This window comes from Mesoplodon bidens, assembly GCF_964165515.1.
Source record: "Mesoplodon bidens genome assembly, chromosome: 5".
NCBI classification, from domain to species: domain Eukaryota; kingdom Metazoa; phylum Chordata; class Mammalia; order Artiodactyla; family Ziphiidae; genus Mesoplodon; species Mesoplodon bidens.
In genome coordinates this window covers 55,704,643-55,726,156 of record NC_138161.1, presented here as the reverse complement: position 1 = coordinate 55,726,156, position 21,514 = coordinate 55,704,643, and the positions used below count along the sequence as shown (strand labels likewise).

The 21,514-nt window shown below is 37.0% G+C and overlaps 2 protein-coding genes across 2 annotated transcripts in view; one reads left to right on the top strand and one right to left on the bottom strand.

The window, feature by feature from the left end:
• Nucleotides 1-2,639, bottom strand: part of HHLA2 (HHLA2 member of B7 family) — a 149,825-nt gene extending 147,186 nt beyond the window's left edge. The window contains exon 1 of the mRNA XM_081235837.1: nt 2,453-2,639. The gene's annotated coding sequence lies outside the window, so the exon portion shown is untranslated. The remainder of the gene's footprint in view (nt 1-2,452) is intronic.
• A 200-nt stretch (nt 2,640-2,839) lies between these two features.
• Nucleotides 2,840-21,514, top strand: part of IFT57 (intraflagellar transport 57) — a 59,750-nt gene continuing 41,075 nt past the window's right edge. Inside the window, exons 1-5 of the mRNA XM_081235536.1 lie at nt 2,840-3,155; nt 5,677-5,839; nt 6,670-6,788; nt 10,684-10,774; nt 18,624-18,692. Of these exons, the coding sequence (XP_081091662.1) occupies nt 2,950-3,155; nt 5,677-5,839; nt 6,670-6,788; nt 10,684-10,774; nt 18,624-18,692 (648 nt within the window). The 5' untranslated portion in view covers nt 2,840-2,949. The remainder of the gene's footprint in view (nt 3,156-5,676; nt 5,840-6,669; nt 6,789-10,683; nt 10,775-18,623; nt 18,693-21,514) is intronic.

The window sequence follows — 21,514 nt, the reverse complement described above, 5'->3', positions numbered from 1 at the left end:
AAGGCTTTGCCTCCAATGCTTCACATTTAAACATGTTTTTCTTTCTAGATTTGTGGCCAATACTTTCTATCAGGTTAAGGAAATTTTATTCAGTTAGTGGTTTTCTAAGTTTTTAACATGCCAAATGGGTGGTACTAGACCATTTATAACACAAAGCAGCTTTGTTCTTTAAGTCTGCCCAGTCTTCCTGGAGGACTTCTTATATTAGGAGATGCAGCTGGAAAGCCTTCCTCCATCTTTGAACGTGCCTCCTTTTCACCCCTAGCCTTGCTCAGCATCTTTCAGGGAAATCTAGCTTAATCACTTTTGATTGGGATGCTCTTTAGTTTTCAGAGATTAACCCATTCACAGAAATATCATAAGGGCATTAAAAACTACCTCCTATCATTTCACAATAGTTTGCAAGAGATAAAAGAGTTAGAAGCCCCGCTATCAATTGTGGTCAACACATAGAGCCAGGGATAAATGTTTAAGATTCTTGAAAGTATACACATGCCTCAACATTCCATTCTCTTCAAGCTCTTATTTAACTCCTTAGTCAACCAGTGAGCAAGTCCTGCCAAAATACTAACACAACTGTACCCCAAAACTCCTGGGTGGCTGAGGAAGCTGGAAGAGGATTTGAGTGTGTACTCTCACACACGTGAAGGAAACTACCTCCATCAGGCAAAAGACCTCTTGAAGTGTTAAACTGTTATGGGTAAACAAAAATTCAGCAAAAATAATCCCTAGGTCTTATAAAAATAAAATGACATTTCAGTGTTCTTTCCCATCTTTTCTTTCTGTGAGAAAATATGCAGTGTTGAACAGTTGGTTTTTCCTTTCATTTTTTTCTGTGCCAGTTACTGGGGGACAGTTTATATTTTAATTTCATCTTTTCTTCTTCACACAATTAAAGGGGAAAATAATTATTCATACTGGCTTCAAGCCAGGCTGCATCAGTATTGTACCTGGGAAGGAAATAGGTAGGCTCTGGGAAAGGTTTTTTCTCCCCCCAATCAAAATACATATGTTGTGGGAGGATTTCTCATCAGCCAAAAAACAATGTTTGACTATTTCATTCTGAGTGTTATATATAACTTTCTGAAAATGTCAGAATATCTTATGTAGGCAGCCTGATTTCAAGTGAACATCTCCTTGGTTATAATCAATTTACCTGTCAAGTCTGACACTGTTCTGAGAGTCATCTAAAAAGCCACAGGTTACTTGTTGATTAATCAAGGACCTCAAAGCATATAACTGAGCTTATACTTTTTTTTTCCAATCCTAAAAAGCTATGCATCTATCTTGCTCTCTGAAAGTTATACAGACATACCACAGTACCCTTTACCACAGGTATGGTGGTTGCTGTTGGTATGTATGGGGGAGAAACACTGTTCTAAGGAGGCAAAGAAAAACAACGATTCGGCAGTGGTGCGGAATCAAATCCAAATTTCCCACTCGTTTTTATTAAAAGCAGCTGTTAATGACCTGCAGTAGGCAAACGATGGCATTTATCTAAAAAAATGTTCAGTGGTCTTCCCCTTTGGGTTATTTTCTACATAAATCAGTCATTTTACATATTCCTTTTCCTTGGTAAATAGAAAAAGGTATTTGCCTTTCTGGTTTTTCACTTTGATCCTTTATTGGTATCAAAAGCAAGTTAGGTCTAGACATATTAAAATGAGAAGTGCTCTTCTGCCCATTTTTCTAACAAAAAGATACTACAAATAAATTTTAAACCTCAGTTCTGTCAAAAAATGGGCCTCTTCTATGTTCTCTAGTAGCAGATACAGGAGATCAGAGATCAAAAATCACATAAATACAAACATACATTCAACCTCTTGCCATACGTTTTCTTCTCCCAGGAAACCTCCAGCATCCACCACTTACCTCATTTTTTATGTAGCTGGTAGGAAATCTGCTTGATACACAAACTCTTTTTGACAACTGTAAAGCTGTGGTCAATTATGCCCTTTCTTGTATTTTCCAGGTCAACAGCTGCACAGTACAGTAGTTAACACTCTGTCTTTAGCCACACTTAAGAGTTATAGCGCAGGGAAATTCCTTTCAAGATTATCTCCTTTATTTTGTTGATTTTTAACAAGGAACCCCCAAACTTTATACTACGTGTAATGGGCTTGAAACAGATTAAGCAGCAGGATGTGAGTTTAGAGTTCTTATTTCTGAGGTAGAACAAATCCTTCCTCATGCCTCCTTTCTGCTTATCCTCAGCCTTTCTTCTTCCCCACCCCCTCCCAACCAACAACTTTTCCCAGCCCTGGAGTAACAGCGGAGAATTACAATACTTCAAATCTTACAATATATTGTTAAACACAGCATTCCCGAATGAGAGAAAGATTAATGAAAATTCTCGTTGGAAAGCTCCTGAGGTAAGGGGAAACCTTTGATATCGACTATCTTTACAACTGTGAAAAACTTTCAGTTTTGAAAAGAAAAGTAAAAAACATACCAGCAGGCTAGCGTAGCCTTCAATACTGCACGTCTCCCTTTACTCTTTTTAACTGCTACCAGCTGACTCACACTCCGACTCAGGGGCCCTTGGCAACCAACGGCCCAAGCCCCCTAAAGCCTGCTAAGGACCACCAAGAGGGCACAGCAGAAACGCCCGCGGACCCTCCTCGGTGTTTAAATTGCAGCGGGAGGAAGCGTGGCCTAACGTGAGTAGGAGAACGCCACGCCCCCACGGCGCGGAGCTGTCTCACAACCACCATCTCCCTAGAGGCGGGGAAGGGGCGGGGGCCACACGTGACGTCATCCAGGGAGCCCGCCCTGGTTGGAGAGAATTTAGAAGAGACTAGGTGGGAAGGAGGCGGAGTCTAGTTTCCCTGGTGATGGGTTGCCCGGCGGTCGCCTGGTAACCGGCCGCGGAGGTCCTGGCTGTGCCAGCGCAGGCCGCGGAGGTCTGTGGGCCGGAGCTGACGCTGGACTCTTTCTGTCTGTTCCGCGATGGCAGCGGCAGTGGTCACGCCGTCGGGTTTAGAGGATGGGGTGTCTCGGTCCCGCGGCGAAGGGGCAGGGGATGTGGTCGTGGAACGGGGCCCCGGCGCGGCCTACCACATGTTCGTGGTGATGGAGGACCTGGTGGAGAAGCTGAAGTTGCTCCGCTATGAGGAGGATCTCCTCCGGAAAAACAACCTGAAGCCCCCGTCCAGGTGGGTGCCCTCGTCCCCCGAGCGCCTGGATACCGACTGGGCTCTGGGGAGGTGCCTTCCTCCGGCCTTCGGGGGAACGCCAAGCGCGAGTTAGCGAGCATTTGCCTCCGTCTTCCTGCGCAGGAAAGGGCACTTCACCCCAAACTTGGCGACGGAGGGCCGGACTACTCACGGAGCTTAGACTAAGTATTTTTGTAGGGAGAGTAAAGTTTTGGAACTACAGATAGGATTGGAAGACAGCTTGCCTAGAGCACACACGCAGCTCCATAAAACACATTTTTTTTCGGATTATAAACGTAATAAAACAACCTCATAGAAAACTCAGAAAACACAAGAAAATGTGTAAAAACAGTACTGCAGTCACTCATAATCTCATCCCGAAAGATGAATGCCATTATCAATTTAGATCTATCTCTAGTTTTTGTTTTCCTCCTTGAGAGCCTGTCCCTGCAACTTGTAACTGTGGGTACCTAGACCTTGCTGAGCACTTTGTATGCAGTTAATAAACTTGTTCACTAATTGCTATGGTTTAAAAGACTTCTGCCTTTGCAGTAACAGTATTCTCGGAAACTGAGAAGTGAAAAAGACAAATGAAGTGACAATTATTGGAATTGTCTCTCTCTCATAGAACCCAAAGGCCTGCCCTGTTCTGGTGGGGAATAAGTCCATCATCCTGAAGCCACTGGCATTAGTTACTGAGGATAGTGGACAGCCAGCACTTTCTCTTCCAGTCAGTGTAGCTTAATGATAGCCTCATAAATAAGTTTTATAGCTTTCCTTCACATTAGTACTTACTTAATTTTTTGTGTTTATTTTAGATCAAGAATTTGTAGTACTTTCTCTTAAAGGCTACAGCTAGTCTCACATAATTTCCCTTGACAGTTTGGATCTCATTTCTTGCTCTCTTCCAATAACCCACATTAGAAGATATGTAGGCTTCATGTAAACTGCCCATATTGCTAAGCCAGTCCATACTCGGAGAAAAGTTAGAGGAAGAATCATTGTTGCTTGATTCATGATAGAAATTGTAGGGTTGGAAGTTATTACTTAAATGAATAGGATAATATAAACAACCAACATCTTCTATGTTAATAAAAATGTGTTTTTTTCCTCCAAGTATATTTTTCAAACTAAAAGAAAGGCCTTAAGGTTCTATTGATATAATCCTATACTATTTCCTCAGGAGTTCAGCAGGGTACTTTGAGTCATGGATTTGCATGGAAATATCCTAGTTTAATGGTTCTCAAAGTGCAGTCAACAGACCAGCAGAATCAGTATCACCTGGGAACTTATTAGAAGTGCAGTCCCACAGGCCCTTTCCCTGGTCTAGTGTATCAGAAATCCTAGGGGTGGGGCCCAGAAGTCTGTGTTTTAACAAGCCTTCCAGGTGATTCTGATGCCTGCTAAAGTCGGAGAACCACTGTCCTAGGTCTACAGTATTTATCAGTATCTCTTCCTCTGTCTTGGAGTTGTTATCAGCTGATACGGAAAAGATGAGTTGTTAGTAGTGGGTGAACATACCTACCTGGAAGGACTTCATGGCCTTTTTTTCTTCCCAGCTTTCTGTTATCTTTCAGAACATTTGCACTTACCCTGCTGGAAAAAGTTTTGGAAACAGGAAGGAGTAGACTGCTGATTCTTATGAAAAATAGTTATAATATCTATAGATCCAAATGTAAACACAACAGTGATAGCTACACATAAAAGCAAAGTGAGATCTTTGATCAAACTGACAAATGCTGTGCTAGCAGGTTTTACTCCTGATATGTTTAGGCACAAATCATGTTGACCCTCATAGGGTAGGCTGGGGATTTAACCTAAAGTCAACAGATGTTTGTTAGACTGGGGATGTGATACAAACGCAGTGGTTCTTACTCCTGCCTGCACCTTAGAACCACCTAGGAAGCTTTTGAAACATGCCCATACTGGGGCTTCACTCCCAGAAGTTCTGATTTAATCTGCGAGGGAAGAAGCAATTTTTAGTAAGGTATCAATAGTTTGACAAGCTCCTCAAGTGGTTCAGTATGCAGCCAAGATGAGAACAACTGTTTAACCTAGAGGATAGGTTAGAATCAGTAAGCAAAGATAACAGTGACATTGTAAAAAATGTAAAAATGCATAGTGAATAATCATTAAGGTCTTTTTTTAAACTCTGAGCATCTCTTAATTCCAACTGACCATTTTCTGGAAGTACTCTCTTATTCATTATTCCTGACACATAAATGATTTTGGCCAAAGTTCTACATGCTCGGTTTTTTAACATGACCTGCACTTTCTGGATGTAAAGTCTTTGATCGAATATTTTGTGTCCAGTAGTAATTACCCTTATCCTGTTGATTAAAAACTTTAATGTGGGTGTTGTGGTTTACTAGAAACTTCAAAGAGTGAATTATCAATGTGTTTTGTTGTTAAAGACATTTGGAGAAAAAATCCTTTGGCAATTTTGGATTTAGCTCCTTTAGCTACTATGGACTTGTTTGAAATATTTCATATTCTGCCCTCCCCCCTTCTTTTGAAACAGACACTATTTTGCACTGCCTACCAATCCTGGGGAACAGTTCTACATGTTTTGCACTCTTGCTGCTTGGTTGATTAATAAAGCAGGACACCCCTTTGAGCAGCCTCAAGAATATGATGACCCTAATGCAACAATCTCTAACATATTATCTGAACTTCGATCATTCGTAAGTGTAAACAACTCTCTTCTTTCTGCATGTTCTCAAGTTAGGACATTTTTAATATTGGTAATACAGCCACATAAATGCTAGCCTTTTAGAAGAATTCTCTTTGAATAACTATATATACACACGTGCATATATATGTGTATATATGTATATATATAGATAGATTTATTTTTCAGGTAAAATCGTCTCAGAATGGTTGATATTATAACATTACTGCCACTTCTAAACATGTTTAATGTGCACACATTATAGCCCAAAGTAATAATATTTTTCTTAATCTTGATATGTCTTGGAGATAAATTTATGGATACTTAGTTCTCCTTCTAAAAAATGACTAAAAACTAGGAAGCTGGAACACTGTATTTTGAAAGGGAACTTTGATTTAATAGACCATGATAGCAGTTGTACTTTTCTGACTTTTCCTGGGGACAAGCAGTAAGAATTTTTGGCGCACATGTTATTGATTTTTGACAAGTGAATCACTTCATCCTTCGCATGGTTGTTTAATGATATGGTAACAACCTAGTGGTTATACTGAATTTTCACCCTAACAAGATCGGTGATTTGTTCTGCTGTCATGAGGTTATTGCCTTTTAATTTGATACTTTTGACAGTAAAACATCTTCATTTTCCTTTAGTATTTCTGTACCAATGGATTAAAAAAAAAAGACTAAAGAGATGGATTTCTAAGAAGCAATGTAATTAGTTATTTTAAATCATATTTGAAGAATAGAGAAGTGATACATTTATTCAACAGTACTTTGCTTAAAATATTTTGACATTTGCAATATAAATAACAAGTTATACCCAGCTTATCTTTTGTATTTCAGGGGAGAACTGCAGATTTTCCTCCTTCAAAACTAAAATCGGGTTATGGAGCGCATGTATGCTACGTTCTTGACTGTTTAGCCGAAGAAGCATTAAAATATATTGGTTTCACTTGGAAAAGGTAAAAATTACCCAACCTGGCAACAGTAATTTTATGTGCATAGCTTTTTGTTCTAAGGGTTCAGAGCTATTTAATTGAACTGATAGGAAGTATTTCTTCTTGACTGTTCTAAACTGAAAATGCCACACTTAATTAGAAAAGTTAGTATAGACAAAATTGGAATATCTGGTATCTTCAAAACCAGTTCTGATATTGTGTCCCTTCCCAGTTCAGATATATAATCATTAAGAATTTAACTGTAACTGTATATCCTGGTCAATTTAGGAAATTTTTTTAAAGTTTCTTTGTATATATTTATTTATACAACCAAAGATAGTATATACATGGGGGTAAATGATAGCTACAGATTTAAGGAAAAAAATGGAAATTAATATAGTATTTTAAGTGGGATTTTCTCCTTTGTTTATAGTGACTGGGCAAGAATAATACTGAAGAAGCCACCTGACACTCTGTTAGACATTGTTCATTGCTTCTTTCTCTGACCTGTGATGTGTTTATATTTCTGTTGTTGTATCTATACCATGGTATTAAAGTCATTTGTTTACAGGTCTGACTTTCTTGCTAGAAATTATGAAATCTTTGTATGTACTCTATGGCAGTTAACATAGCATTTGATATATCATAGATGCTCAATAAATGTTGACCACATGGATAAGGGAATAAAATATTAAGAAACTGTCAATTTGTATAGGTTATAATTAGAAAATATATAAATTTGGTCCTTTGGAGATTGGGATTATTGATAGGTTAGAGACTGTGGAAGGCATTATTCAGGTAAAAACATGAGCAAGCAGTGAATTTGGATTAGAACTAACTTCTTGGAAAGTTGTATATAGTGTTTGTATATTTTAATGTATATTCAGTTACATTCTTTCAGGAAAGTTATCTACTCTCTATTGAATAATGAATACTTTAAAAAACTTACTTGACTTAGGTTATCATCAGGTTGAACCATATGAAATTACCAATATTCATCTATTTTTGAACTAAAAAAAAGTGGTAATTTCATACACTCCAACCCAAACAGTACCACTTAGTGCAGTGTGAAGAATGAGTACATAATCTACATTACTTCTTTATTAGATTCCATGAAAAGTTATGAGATATCCTGCATTTGGCATTTTTTTTTAATTATTAAATCTATTGCCTAATGAATTCTAAATTCACCAGAAATTATTGGTATCTTAACCACTAAGATAACCAATTGGTATCTTTCCCCCCATGTATATACGGTTCCTATAAATTATGCAAACCACAATGCGTGGTCAAGAATAAGATATGCTAAGAAACAAAGTACCAAATTAAATAGATAATTTGGTACTTCCTTTGTTTCTTAGCATATCTTATTCTTGGCCATGGATTGTGATTTGTATAATTTATAGGGACCGTATATACATGGGGGCAAAGCAGGGGGAAACATTGAAAATAGGGATTAGAGAATATATCAACTATGTGATCTGTAAGTGACGTAGAAGTTACGTGTTTATAGATGCTTATTTTATGTATCTAAATATGCTAAAACAAACCCTAGAAAATGTAGAAATCTTAGGAAAGCATTGCCTTTAAGATATTATCTAGTTCTAACTAGTTAAAAAAAAGGATATTATTCTTTAAGAAGATTGATTTGGTTTGTAGTACTTTACTTCCTTAATATTAAATGTCGGTTTTTGTATTTTGTTAACCTGAGGTATGGATTTTTAAAATAACTTTCCAGAAATAAATGCAAATACTCTTTTTTTAGGATTTTTTTTTTAATTCTATTTATTTTTGCTTCATTGGGTCTTAGTTGCGGCACACGGGATCTTCATTGAGGCATGCAGGATCTTTCTTTGTGGCATGCAGGCTTCTCTCTAGTTGTGGTGTGTGGGTTTTTTCTCTTCACTAGTTGTGGCACATAGGTTCCAGGGCGCGTGGGCTCTGTAGTTGTGGCACACAGGATCCAGAGCACGTGAGCTCTATAGTTTCCGGCTCACGGGCTCTAGTTAAGGCACGCGAGCTCAGCAGTTGTGGCACGCGGGCTTAGTTGCCCTGTGGCATTTGGGATCTTAGTTCCCTTACCAGGGATAGAATCCCCATCCCCTGCATTGGAAGGCGGATTCTTTACCACTGGACCACCAGGGAAGTCCCCAAATACTTTTGAGTATTTTCGGTATGGGAAATATGTGTCATTAATCTTGATGGAGAAAAGAGTGTTCAATACTTAGTGTTAGGACCACTCTTTAGATTTTGGAAATAAGAACAAAGCTGGAGTCCTTCTTATTACCTGTATCAAAATAAATTTCAGGACTTCCCTGGTGGTGCAGTGGTTAAGAATCTGCCTGCCAGTGCAGGGGACACAGGTTTGAGCCCTGGTCCAGGAAGATCCCACATGCCACGGAACAACTAAGCCCATGTGCCACAACTACTGAGCCTGCGCTCTACAGCCCGCAAGCCACAACTACTGAAGCCCACACGCCTAGAGCCTGTGCTCTGCAATAAGAGAAGCCACTGCAATGAGAAGTCTGCGCACTGCAACAGAGTAGCCCCCGCTTGCCACAACTAGAGAAAGCCCATGCGCAGCAACGAAGACCCAATGCAGCCAAAAATAAATGAATAAATAAATACATTAAAAAAATTTTAAATAAATTTCAGATTGATCAAAGACGTAAATGTGAAAAATGAAACTATAGGAGTGCTGAAAGACCAAAGGGATATGGGATGTGTCATGTGATGGAAAAGCCTTATGTATATGATGTTAAAGCTAGGACCCATGCAAGAAAATGTTGCTAAATCTATGTAATAAGAATTGTAACAGTCCTGAATAGCTAAGGGTATAAGAAATAAATAAGAAAAATATTCTTAACTCAGTTAGGCAAAGCATTAATTTTCTTAATATACATACGCAAGGGCAGAGGGCATAAATATGCATTTCACTGAAAAACACACATAACCAATTGAAACATGAAGAGGTATTCAACCGCTCTCATGTGAAAGAAATGCAGTTAAAACAAGAGTGAGGTTTTTTCACTTAGATGATTGGCAAAGATTAAAGTTTGTTTACCATATTGGCAGATGTTTATCATATTGGCGAATGTATGGAAACAGAGTCCCTGTTGTTGCGAGTGTAAATTAGGGTAACGTTTTGGAAGCTGGCTTTAACAATATCGAGCAAAACAATAAAATGTACAAAGTTGTCGACCCAGCCCTTATACTTGTACAAATTTATTTTAAATGATATACATAAATGATAAATGTATAAGGATGATCTTTTCAGTATTGTCTAGTAAAGAAACTAGAAACAACGTCAATTTTCAGCCAGAGACTGCTAGTCATATGACTTATGGTTCAGTGGAATACAGTGCAGGTATGTTGGGGGCGGTGGGGGGAAGTTGTACACTTGACCTTTGAACGATGCAGAGCTTAAGGCTGTGGAAAATCCATATATAACTTGTAGTAGGCCTTCCTTATAAGCCGTCCCTCCAAATCCATAGTTCTGCATCTGCAGATTCAATCTACCACAAAACGTGTAGCAGTGTAGTATTTACTATTGAAAAAAAATCTCTGTGTAAATAGATCCATGCAATTCAAACCCATGTTGTTCAAGAGTCAACTCTATATGTACTTAAGCGTGGTATATTAGTAAGTAAAGAAAGTAGGTTGGCTAACAGTATGCATGGTATCATCCCATTTATGTACTTGATTCTTCAAATCTGGAGGTAAACATTTTTGCTTCTTTACATAGAAGGTTTCAGGAAGGATACGTGAAACATTTAACAGTGATTCTGGAAAAGGGGGCAGGTGAAAAAGGACCAGAACTGGTGTAGCGGGGGGATCCTTAATATTCACATTATGCCTTTTGCTCTTCTGAAATGTTTTGTTTTTTACTCTCATCTCATGTTAAGCTTTATTATTTTAGACCAACATACCCAGTGGAAGAATTAGAAGAAGAAACTGTTGCAGAAGATGATGCAGAATTAACATTAAATAAAGTGGATGAAGAATTTGTGGTATGTGTGTTGCTGAACTTTTTGTTCATTTTCACCATTGGATTCATTTCCCTTAATTCTCCTAGACTTCCATTTTCTGGAATATATTTTATTTCATTGTTTCTAGAGAAGAAAAGCTTTTGAATAGAGTGCCAAGTATCAGTTGTTTAGACCTTTAGTTAAGTTAAGGCTCATGTTCTGTAATGATTGAGGTCTGAATTTTAGCAGAGGTTCTTCAAATGTAGACACGGAGTAGTAGACCACTAGTTATATGGGTTAACATTTTATTAACAACCATTCATGATCTTAAATAGGCCATAAATAATAAAGAATTTAGAAGAGAGCAATAGAATTTAGGATTAATACATTCTGCTTCATAAGAATACCATTCATTTCTCAGGAACTCCTTTATGCTTCTAAAATTAGGATGAAGACCACCCTGCAGGAACTTAAAAAATACTTATACATACCAACATCATTTAAATTGTTTGGCAGCCTCTGGGCCTATCCACATACTTAACATTTCTATCCATAGTGTGAAATTAAATGTTCACGTCTCTGCAACAGACTAGACTAGGAAAATGGTGGAGAAAAAGAGCTTTTCCTCAGAACCAGATACGGATTGACCCTGATGTTTTAGGAATTGTACATATGATTTGAAATTAAAATGGCAGGGAAAAAAACTTTGTAGTGTATTTTACTGTCATAAACCAATTAAAATTTTCAGGTGATTTTTTGAATCCACAGAAAGTATATTCTGTATTTCAGCTTAAAGTAATTTATTAAGGTACTACATGCTGCAAATATATTAATCACTGCATTATTTTATAGTGAATGATGAAAATAACCATTAAATAAATTAGACTATATCAGATAGTAGAATATCATATAGCCATTAAAAATTGTTTACAAAGAAGGGCTTCCCTGGTGGTGCAGTGGTTGAGAGCCCGCCTGCTGATGCAGGGGACACGGGTTCGTGCCGCAGTCCGGGAAGATCCCACATGCCACAGAGCGGCTGGGCCCGTGAGCCATGGCTGCTGAGCCTGCGCGTCTGGAGCCTGTGCTCCGCAACGGGAGAGGCCACAACAGTGAGAGGCCCGCGTACCGCAAAAAAAAAAAAAAAAAATTGTTTACAAAGAAATGTTACTGACATGAGGATGACAACTTATACTATATGCATAAACTCAGCTATATAAAATATGCAGAAAAAGAAAAATATTAATATATTAACATTAGTTATATATGGGTAGAGGGATTATGGATGATTATTTTCTCTTCTATACATCTTTATATCTTCAAAGTTTTTAACATGTATATTATTAGCAGTAGAAATATTTTAAACCATATGTATTAAAAAGATGACTGCTATTTATAGAAGGAAAAAGACCACTATAAAACTAATCAATTTAAAAGGTATCTTTCTTAATGTGATAAATTTTTAAAGTTAAGGTAAAAATGTAGTCATTCATGTGTACTGAGCATCTGTTATGTAGCAGGCACTGGGCAAGAACCTGATGGTGCTGGATGTACAAAAACTCTGAGGCAGGAAGGAGCTTAGCATGACCAAGGAACTGAGAGAAAACCACAGTGGCCGGATCTCCTAAGTGAGCGGGAGGGTGGCTTAAGATTAACTGGGAAGATAGAACAGGTCCAGATCATTTTGGGCGTTTTAAGTTTAGACTTTATACTTTGTGTAATAGATCTTTCCATTCAGGCTCAGAAAATTTTAAGTCTTCACATAGTCCCAGTTGTTCATCTCACTTATTTTACTCAGGTATCTTCCTCATCTTGTCTTCTTAGTTACGGTTTATTAGTTATTAGTAAATAGCTTATCTACAGATACCTGGTCCTAGTGCATCAATATTTAGCTTCAAAGACCTATAACTCAAAACTGCTACTCAGGCGGAAAAAAGGAAGAAAACCTACTAATCAGAAGGAAAACTCTATAAGGGCAGAAACCAATTTTGCACATTTTTTGTATCTCCAGTTTATTATGCAGTGCCTGGTGCATAGTAGGTGTTCATTAAATATTTGACCAAAAATCACCTGTCAGCATATTGCTTGTAACATTTAGAAATTATAGCTTTTTTTTTCTGAGAACCATTTAAAGTTCAAAGCAGCATTATTGTTTGTGTAAATTAGAGAAACAAACTAGAAAGCAGCCTCTTCACACATTTCTTGCCAACTGTGAAGTAGAGACCTTCTACTGTCATAAGATCAAGCTGAAGGCCTTCCTCAGGGGGTTGCCTCTGAGGCTGTCATGTCTCTTGAATTTTTTTTTTTCCTTTCTTCCTTATTGTCATTATATTATCCTAAGGAGCCCTCTCTTACCTCTCCCATTCCTCTTGCTAAGGAGAGCTGGATCAGTGCCAAAAAGCTTTTGGCTGGTGGGATAGTACTTCATTTTGTTGCCAGTTTGTGGGGTAGCTCAAGGATGGTAAAGATCACTTCTGACAGAGTAAAGTTAGTCTATAATCAACAAGGAACTCGAAACCTTCAGTTTTAGACTGGCCAAATAAAGATAGGACACATTGGAAAGAAAGAAAGTGAGAGAGAGAAAGGGAAGGAGGGAGAGAGAGAGGCAGAGAGGAAGGGAGGGAGGATTGGGATCACGACACAGAATATTTTCAAAGAATATTCTCACAGGATGTTCTCACAGTATATAATCATATCCTTAGTAATTGGCAATAAAATAATTAAGAGGATACATATTAGGCAAAGAAATGACAGGAAATTGTTGAGTGCCTTCTAAATTACTGAGATTAAAATCCTCTTAATTTATTTTAAAACTATTTTTGAGTCTGTTTATATTCAAATTCCTTTCAAATGCTTTCTTAATAATATTTAGTAACTTAAATCCTTTTTCTAGTACCTACTGTTAAAGCTTTTTGCCTATGAGTGTTCAGGCCACCACAATTCAACAAGTATTTATTGATCACCTATGTAAATAGTACCGATTAAGTTATTATAAAAACATTATAAACTTGTCTCTTCTCCCATGGGCACTAAGTCACTGGCATTTCAATCATTTGCTCTGGTTAAGTAGACCATCATTAGTGCAAACACAGGATAGACTGAGCTGTTTCTCAAAGGTGTGGCTCTGCATGTGTGCTTAAGATTTAACATGTAAACAGATCAGTTTTGTCTACACCTCTATGCCCCACTGCCCCCATCCCCAAAAATATGAACGTTAGTTGAGTGTATGGAATCTGCATTTATATTGTTTCATGTTTTACTAAAATCTTTCCAGTTTCCCAAAGATTAGCAGAGTTCCCCTATCTTATTTTAGTGGCCCTACTCCCAGAGATTCTACTTTCGGAGTAGCTCTGGGATGGAGCCTTACATTTTCACAAGCTCCCAGGTGATGCTGATGCTGATGCTGATGCTGCCTGTCTAAGAACCACATTTTGAGAACCACTGTCTTACATACTTCTGTTTTTTAATTTCTTTTATTAATTTTTACTGGAGTATAGTTGTTGTACAATGTTGTGTTAGTTTCTTGCTGTACAGCAAAGTGAATCCGTCATACATATACGTATATCCACTCTTCTTTAGTTTTCCTTCCCATTTAGGTCACCACAGAGCACTGAGTAGAGTTCCCTGTGCTATAGAGTAGGTTCTCATTAGTTATCCATTTTATACATAGCAGTGTATATATTGTCAGTCCCAATCTCCCAATTCATCCCACCCCTCCTAACCCCCTTGGTAACCATACGTTTGTTCTCTAAGTCTGTGACTCTATTTCTGCTTTGCAAATAAGTTCATCTCTACCATTTTTCTAGATTCCACATATAAGCGATATCATACGATATTTGTTTTTCTCTTTCTGACTCACTTCACTCTGTCTGACACTCTCTAGGTCCATCCATGCCTCTACAAATGACCCAATTTTATTCCTTTTTATGGCTGAGTAATGTTCCATTGTATATATGTACCACATCTTCTTTATCCATTCCTCTGATGACTGACATTTAGGTTGCTTCCATGTCTTGGCTATTGTAAATAATGCTGCAATGAACATTGGGGTGTGTGCACCCTTTCGAATTAAGGTTTTCTCCAGATATATGCCTAGGAGTGGGATTCTGGGTCATATGGAAGCTCTAGTTTTAGCTCTTTAAGGAACCACCATACTGTCCTCCATAGTAGCTGCACCAATTTACATTCCAACCAACAGTGTAGGAGGGTTCCCTTCTCTCCACACTCTCCAGCATTTATTGTTTGTAGATATTTTGATGATGTCCATTCTGACCGGTGTGAGGTTATACTTCACTGTAGTTTTGATTTGCACTTCTCTAATAATTAGTGGTGTTGAGCAGCTTTTCATCTGTTTGTTGGCCATCTGTATGTCTTCTTTGGAGAAATGTCTATTTAGGTCTTCTGCCCATTTTTTGATTGGGTTGTTTGTTTTTTTGATATTGAGCTGCATGAGCTGTTTGTATATTTTGGAGATTAATCCCTTGTCAGTTGCTTCATTTGCAAATATTTTCTCCTATTCTGAGGGTTGTCTTTTCGTTTTGTTTATGGTTTCCTTTGCTCTGCAAAAGCTTGTAAGTTTCATTAGGTCCCATTTGTTTATTTTTTTATTTTCTTACTCTAGGAGGTGGGTCAAAAAAGATCTTCCTGTGATTTATGTCAAAGAGTGTTCTGCCTACATTTTCCTCTTAGAGTTTTACAGTATCCAGCCTTACATTTAGGTCTCTAATCCATTTTGAGTTTATTTTTGTGTATGGTGTTAAGGAGTATTCTCATTTCATTCTTTTACATGTAGCTGTCCAGTTTTCCCAGCACCATTTATTGAAGAGACTGTCTTTTCTCCATTGTATATTCTTGCCTCCTTTGTCATAGATTAGGTGGCCATAGGTGTGTGGGTTTATCTCTAGACTTTCTATCCTGTTCCATTGATCTATATTCCTGTATTTTGCCAGTACCATACTATCTTGATAACTGTAGCTTTGTAGTATTGTCTGAAGTCTTGGAGCCTGCTTCCTCCAGCTCTGTTTTTCTTTCTAAGATTGCTTTTGCTCTTTGGGGTCTTTTGTGTTTCCACACAAAGTGTAAAATTTTTTTGTTCTAGTTCTGTGAAAAATGCCCTTGATAATTTGAAAGGGACTGTGTTGAATCTGTAGATTGCTTTGGGTAGTACAGTCATTTTCACAATACTGATTCTTCCAATCCAAGAACATGGTGTATCTCTCCATATGTTTGTATCATCTTTGATTTCTTTCATCGGTGTTTTATAGTTTTATGAGTACAGGTCTTTTGCCTCCTTAGGTAGGTTTATTCCTAGGTATTTTATTCTTTTTGATGCAATGGTAAATGGGATTGTTTCCTTAATCTCTCTTTCTGATCTTTCATCATTAGTCTATAGGAATGCAAGAGATTTCTGTGTATTAATTTTATATCCTGCAGCTTTACTCAATTCATTGATGAGCTCTAGTAGTTTTCTGGTAGCATCTTTAGGATTTTCTATGTATAGTATCACGTCATCTGCAAACAGTGACAATTTTACTTCTTCTTTTTCAATTTGGATTCTTTTTATTTCCTTTTCTTCTCTGATTGCCATGGCTAGGACTTCCAAAACTATGTTGAATAATAGTGGTGAGAGTGGACATCCTTGTCTTGTTTCTGATCTTAGAGGAAATGCTTTCAGCTTTTCACCATTGAGTATGATGTTTGCTGTGGGTTTGTTGTATATGGCTTTTATTATGTTGAGGTAGGTTCTCTTTAAGCCCACTTTGTGGAGAGTTTTTATCATAAATGGGATTGAACTTTGTCAAAAGCTTTTTCTGCATCTATTGAGATGATCATATGATTTTTATTCTTCAATTTCTTAATGCGATGTATCACATTGATTGATTTGCATATGTTGAAGAATCCTTGCATCTCTGGGATAAATCCCACTTGATCAGGGTGTATGATCCTTTTAATGTGTTATTGGATTTGGTTTGCTGGTGTTTTGTTGGGGATTTTTGTGTCTGTGTTCATCACTGATATTGGCCTGTAGTTTTCTCTTTTTGTGGTATCTTTGTCTCGTTTTGGTATTAGGGTGATGGTGGCCTTGTCAAATGAGCTTGGGAGTGTTCTTCCCTCTGTAATTTTTTGGAAGAGTTTCAGGAAGGTAGGTGTTAACTCTTCTCTAAATGCTTGATAGAATTCACCTGTGAAGCCATTTGGTCTTGGACTTTTGTTTGTTGGGAGATTTTTAATCACAGTTTCAATTTCAGTACTTGTGATTGGTCTGTTCATATTTTTTCCTGGTTCAGTCTTGGAAGGTTGTAGCTTTCTAAGAACTTGTCCGTTTCTTCTGGGTTGTCCATTTTATTGACGTATAGTTGCTTGTAGTCGTCTCTTATGATCCTTTGTATTTCTGTTGTTACTTCTCCTTTTTCATTTCAGATTTTGTTGATTTGAATCTTCTCCCTCTTTTCCTTGATGAGCCTGGCTAAAGGTTTATCAGTTTTGTTTATCTTCTCAAAGAACCAGCTTTTAGTTTCATTGATCTTTGCTATTGTTTTCTTTGTCTCTATTTCATTTATTTCTGCTCTGTTCTTTATGATTTCTTTCCTTCTACTAACTTTGGGTTTTGTTTTGTCTTCTTTCTCTAGTTGCTTTAGATGTAATGATAGGTTATTTGAGATTTTCTTGTTTCTTGAGGTAGAATTGTATTGCTGTAAACTTCCCTCTTAGAATTGCTTTGGCTGCATCCCATAAGTTTTGGATTGTTGTGTTTTCATTGTCATTTGTCTCTACATATTTTTTGATTTCCTCATTGATTTCTTCAGTCATCCACTGATTATTTAGTAACATATTTTTTAGCCTCCATGTGTTTGTGTTTTATGCAGTTTTTTTCCTGTAATTGATTTCTAATCTCAGTGTTGTGGTCAGAAAAGAAGCTTGATACTTCCAAGTGCTTGAAGATAAGGGTTATCTTTGAAATTTTTCACTGCAGCTTTTGTACAACTCTACATGTGAAAGTGTCCACCAAACAACACCCACTTATTTTTTTTTGTTTTTCTGTATAAGACTTCAGGGCCAAGTTCCATTTGCTTTATTACCATGTCTTTAAGCTTTGGATATTCTTGTTAAATTTGTTTCAACCACTATGTCACTTGTCACCACAAAGACATTTGAAGAGAAAGGGGAACTAAAGTTTTGTTGTATATGCTTAGAGAACCTGCTCAGACTCTGTATTCACTGTATATTGGAGAGGGGATTGATTCTCAAAGGGTCACTTCTGACACCATTCCCCATATCAGTTGGGCTAGGAATCAGGACTAGCTTAGAATCTACCTGAACTTTTCTTTTAGATAGTTAATATCTAAGATACAAGTTTAGTATCTTACATGTGTATATTTTACATCCTTATATAGATTTAACATTTAATATCTTTAAACTTGAGCATATAAAAGATGAGATGTCAAAAATATACATTAATGTGATTGGTCCCTGGAGTACGTGAGAGTATTCTATATCTGTCAGCCTCTTATTTTTGTCCATTTTAGTCATGTTACTCAAAATTTCCATTAACTCCTTCCAGTGTCTCTTTATTTCAGATATGCCACTTGCGACTGTTTCTTGTTATGTTTTTATGTTTATTTATCCCCAGTTTTACAGCAGTGGCATCTTTCTCTCTTTTTTTCTTTTCTTCAGTGACTCTAAAAGAGGTCCTATTTTTAAATGGCATCATCAAAACCTCAAAAAACAGATAACATTATGCCCTACTTTATGCACACTACTAGGCTTTTAAATACCCTTTCCTGCATTAGTCTTTCTATAGAGCTTAGCATATTAAGTATGTGAAATCTGAAAATACCTTTTTTAATTACAACTTTTATAATTATTAACTTTTAAACTCTTTTATTTTTCTAAGGAAGAGGAGACAGACAATGAAGAAAACTTTATTGATCTCAGCGTTTTGAAGGCCCAGACCTATCGCTTGGTAAGTTACATGGGATACACACAGGACCAACAAGCAGTCAGTATACATATTCTGCTGGAAATTGAAACAAGTAGAAATCATTCTTGGCCACTGCTTTGTGTGTCATTTGAAAAGTAGCTCTCGAAGCTGTTTTTCTATATATACAATATTCTAATTATAGCAGATATAAAAATCAGAGGGGCAAGTGGGAAAGCCTTCTGTCCATACCATGGAATATCAACTCAGGGTTCTCATGTAACCTGGAAATAATTGATTTGCCTTATGTTATTTTTTATTATGGAAAAACATAAATAATTCAAGTTATTTTCCATTATAATGGGCAGTATTGAATGGTCTTGATTATAGGAAATACTCAAATGGTAATTCTTTGAAATAAAATGGTTTATATTAAGACTGGTATATGGATAGGTAGTCATATGTTGCTTCAAGTCAGTTTTTGCTCTGTTTTAATTAGGAAATAAACCCAGTCTATAAAAGAGAACCCACTCAATGAGATATTTCAAAAGTACGTTTGGGATTTTTCTATTTTCCTATATGTATGTTATATTTCAATAAAGTGATACCTATTGCATGCTCAAAAAAGTATGTATGAAACACAATCTTATTTGTTCTTTATTTAATTATTCTTATCTCAATTCTACCAACAAGTTTGGATCTAGTTTTGGGTTCCTGTCATGAAGACTTCCTTGGCCACCTCACCCCACGCTGATCTCTTCACTTATCATTCACTGCCTTAGTATTGTTAGTAACTATTATTAATGATATGTGTGCATTTTCTGCCCAACTTGAGGTGTAATATAACATAACATTGTGGCTAACTTGACTGAGTGTGTGAGTTGACTTTAAGACTTGCAGTATTTAACTAGCTGTCTGACCTTTGGCAGGTTTCCAGCCTTCTTGTGCCTTATCTTCCTCATCTGTAAAATGAGGATAAAAATATTACCTTTTATGTAGAGTTTTTAAAGATTAAAAGAGTTACTACGTCTAAAGCATTTATAACGATGTCTGGCACATAGAATGTACTTAAAAGGTGTTGGCAAAAACCAAAACCACACCTTCCCCCTACATTCCTTCTCTCAAATCTGACTTGTAAAGCTCCTTGCTAACATGGATAACTATCATTTTTTATATTCTCCATAGTATAACACAGAAGATTCTGAATAAGTGCTTCTTAAATGAAAGAATGTATTTTTTGTTGCTCAATTGAAAATTATTTCAGAATAATGTGTTAACATTTAAATCCAAACAGATAAACTCCAGTTGTAACAATACATTTGCATATCACTTTGTAGTTTTCAAAATACTTTAAAACACGTTTTTTAGTGACCTTGTAAGGCATTTGAGAAGATGTTATTTCCATTTTACAGATACAAAAACTGAAATTTATCACCTTGGGACAGTTTGATCTTTTAAAAAGCTAATAAATTACAGTGGCTTAATTTGAACTCAGTTTCTCCAAACTCCCAATTCTATTGCTTTTTCTCCTTTACCTTAAAACAAGAGTTCAACGGGGTAGATTCCTATCTTAAGCAAGGACACTGTGGTGCTTGGTGTTCCTGTATGTGTTGAAGATGTGATGACAGAGTTCTAAAGTATGAAGAAAAAAACAGAAGTAGAGATGCATACACAGTTATTCTTAGAAAGAAGCTGATATTTGTACTCTTCATTCTTATATTGATGGTATAAATAGAGGCCGGTAAAGGCCACCTGTAATTCCCTCTGGACTAAGTAGTTTGAGTATTGGGAAGGAGCAAAGTGATTTAACTTGCCTTTACCACTACTCTAAGTCCCTATTGGTCCTGATTTCAATTTTTCACTTCAATTAAGCTGTGTAAGGATGGGTTTTCCCCCTACCTGTGACTTTATAATTATCTAGGTATTAGATCCTTTGGACAATGATTATGTAACATATACCTTTTTGAACTAAGACTATGTATGGTTGCATTTTCACATGAGGAAGAAGTCTGAACACCAGGTGTTTGTGGATGGTCAGCCATGAAGTACTAATGAGGCAGAAAACCCTTTCATATTTTAAAAAATCTGGCAAGTTTATGATGTTGCCCACTGAAGCCATCTGCCTGAGACAGCTGTATCTGACTACAGCTTGCGATGGCTCAGGCTGCTCTTTCTCCAAGACAGAATTGCGCTATAGGTTAGTAACACAGATTTAAGATTTTGTGTTTCATGCAGCATGTGGTCTCACAATGCAGGAGAAATATTATTTTACTAAAGTTGATGTGATGAATTCTGCACTAGAGCAAGAATGATGGATACTATCTAGGAAATTGATGTACTAAATGTATACGTGACTGTGCCAGCCCAGCAATGTGCGGATTACAACAGTCCCCCTCTACCTGTGGTTTTGAAACAATAGATGTTTCTCCAGTCATTCTCTAATCCTCCCCCTGTTTTATTGTTCTTCACAGACTTCAGCATTGTATTCATCTGATTTGTTTATTGTCTATCTCAACCAGTAGAATGCAAACTCATCTAGAGCAGAAGCTTTTTTAACTGCTTTTGCACCTGTGCCTGGTGTGTAGAAAGTGCTCAATACTGAATAATGTTGAATGAATACACACGTGAATGAATGCTATTTTATTTTTATAGTTTTATGAGAAAGTATAGTTTAATCTTCATAGAGAAAAGAACTTCTCAGCAATAATTGGGTCCTCTTCTATGTACTGTGTAGGATAATGCAGGGAGAAATCTACTTATGTTCCTTTCTTTCATTAAATAAAGCAAAGTCGAGGCCCTGAAAAGTGTGCCCTTAAGTATCATGGTGACTCAAGAAGCTGGGTGTACAAGAGCATTTTCCTGAGATT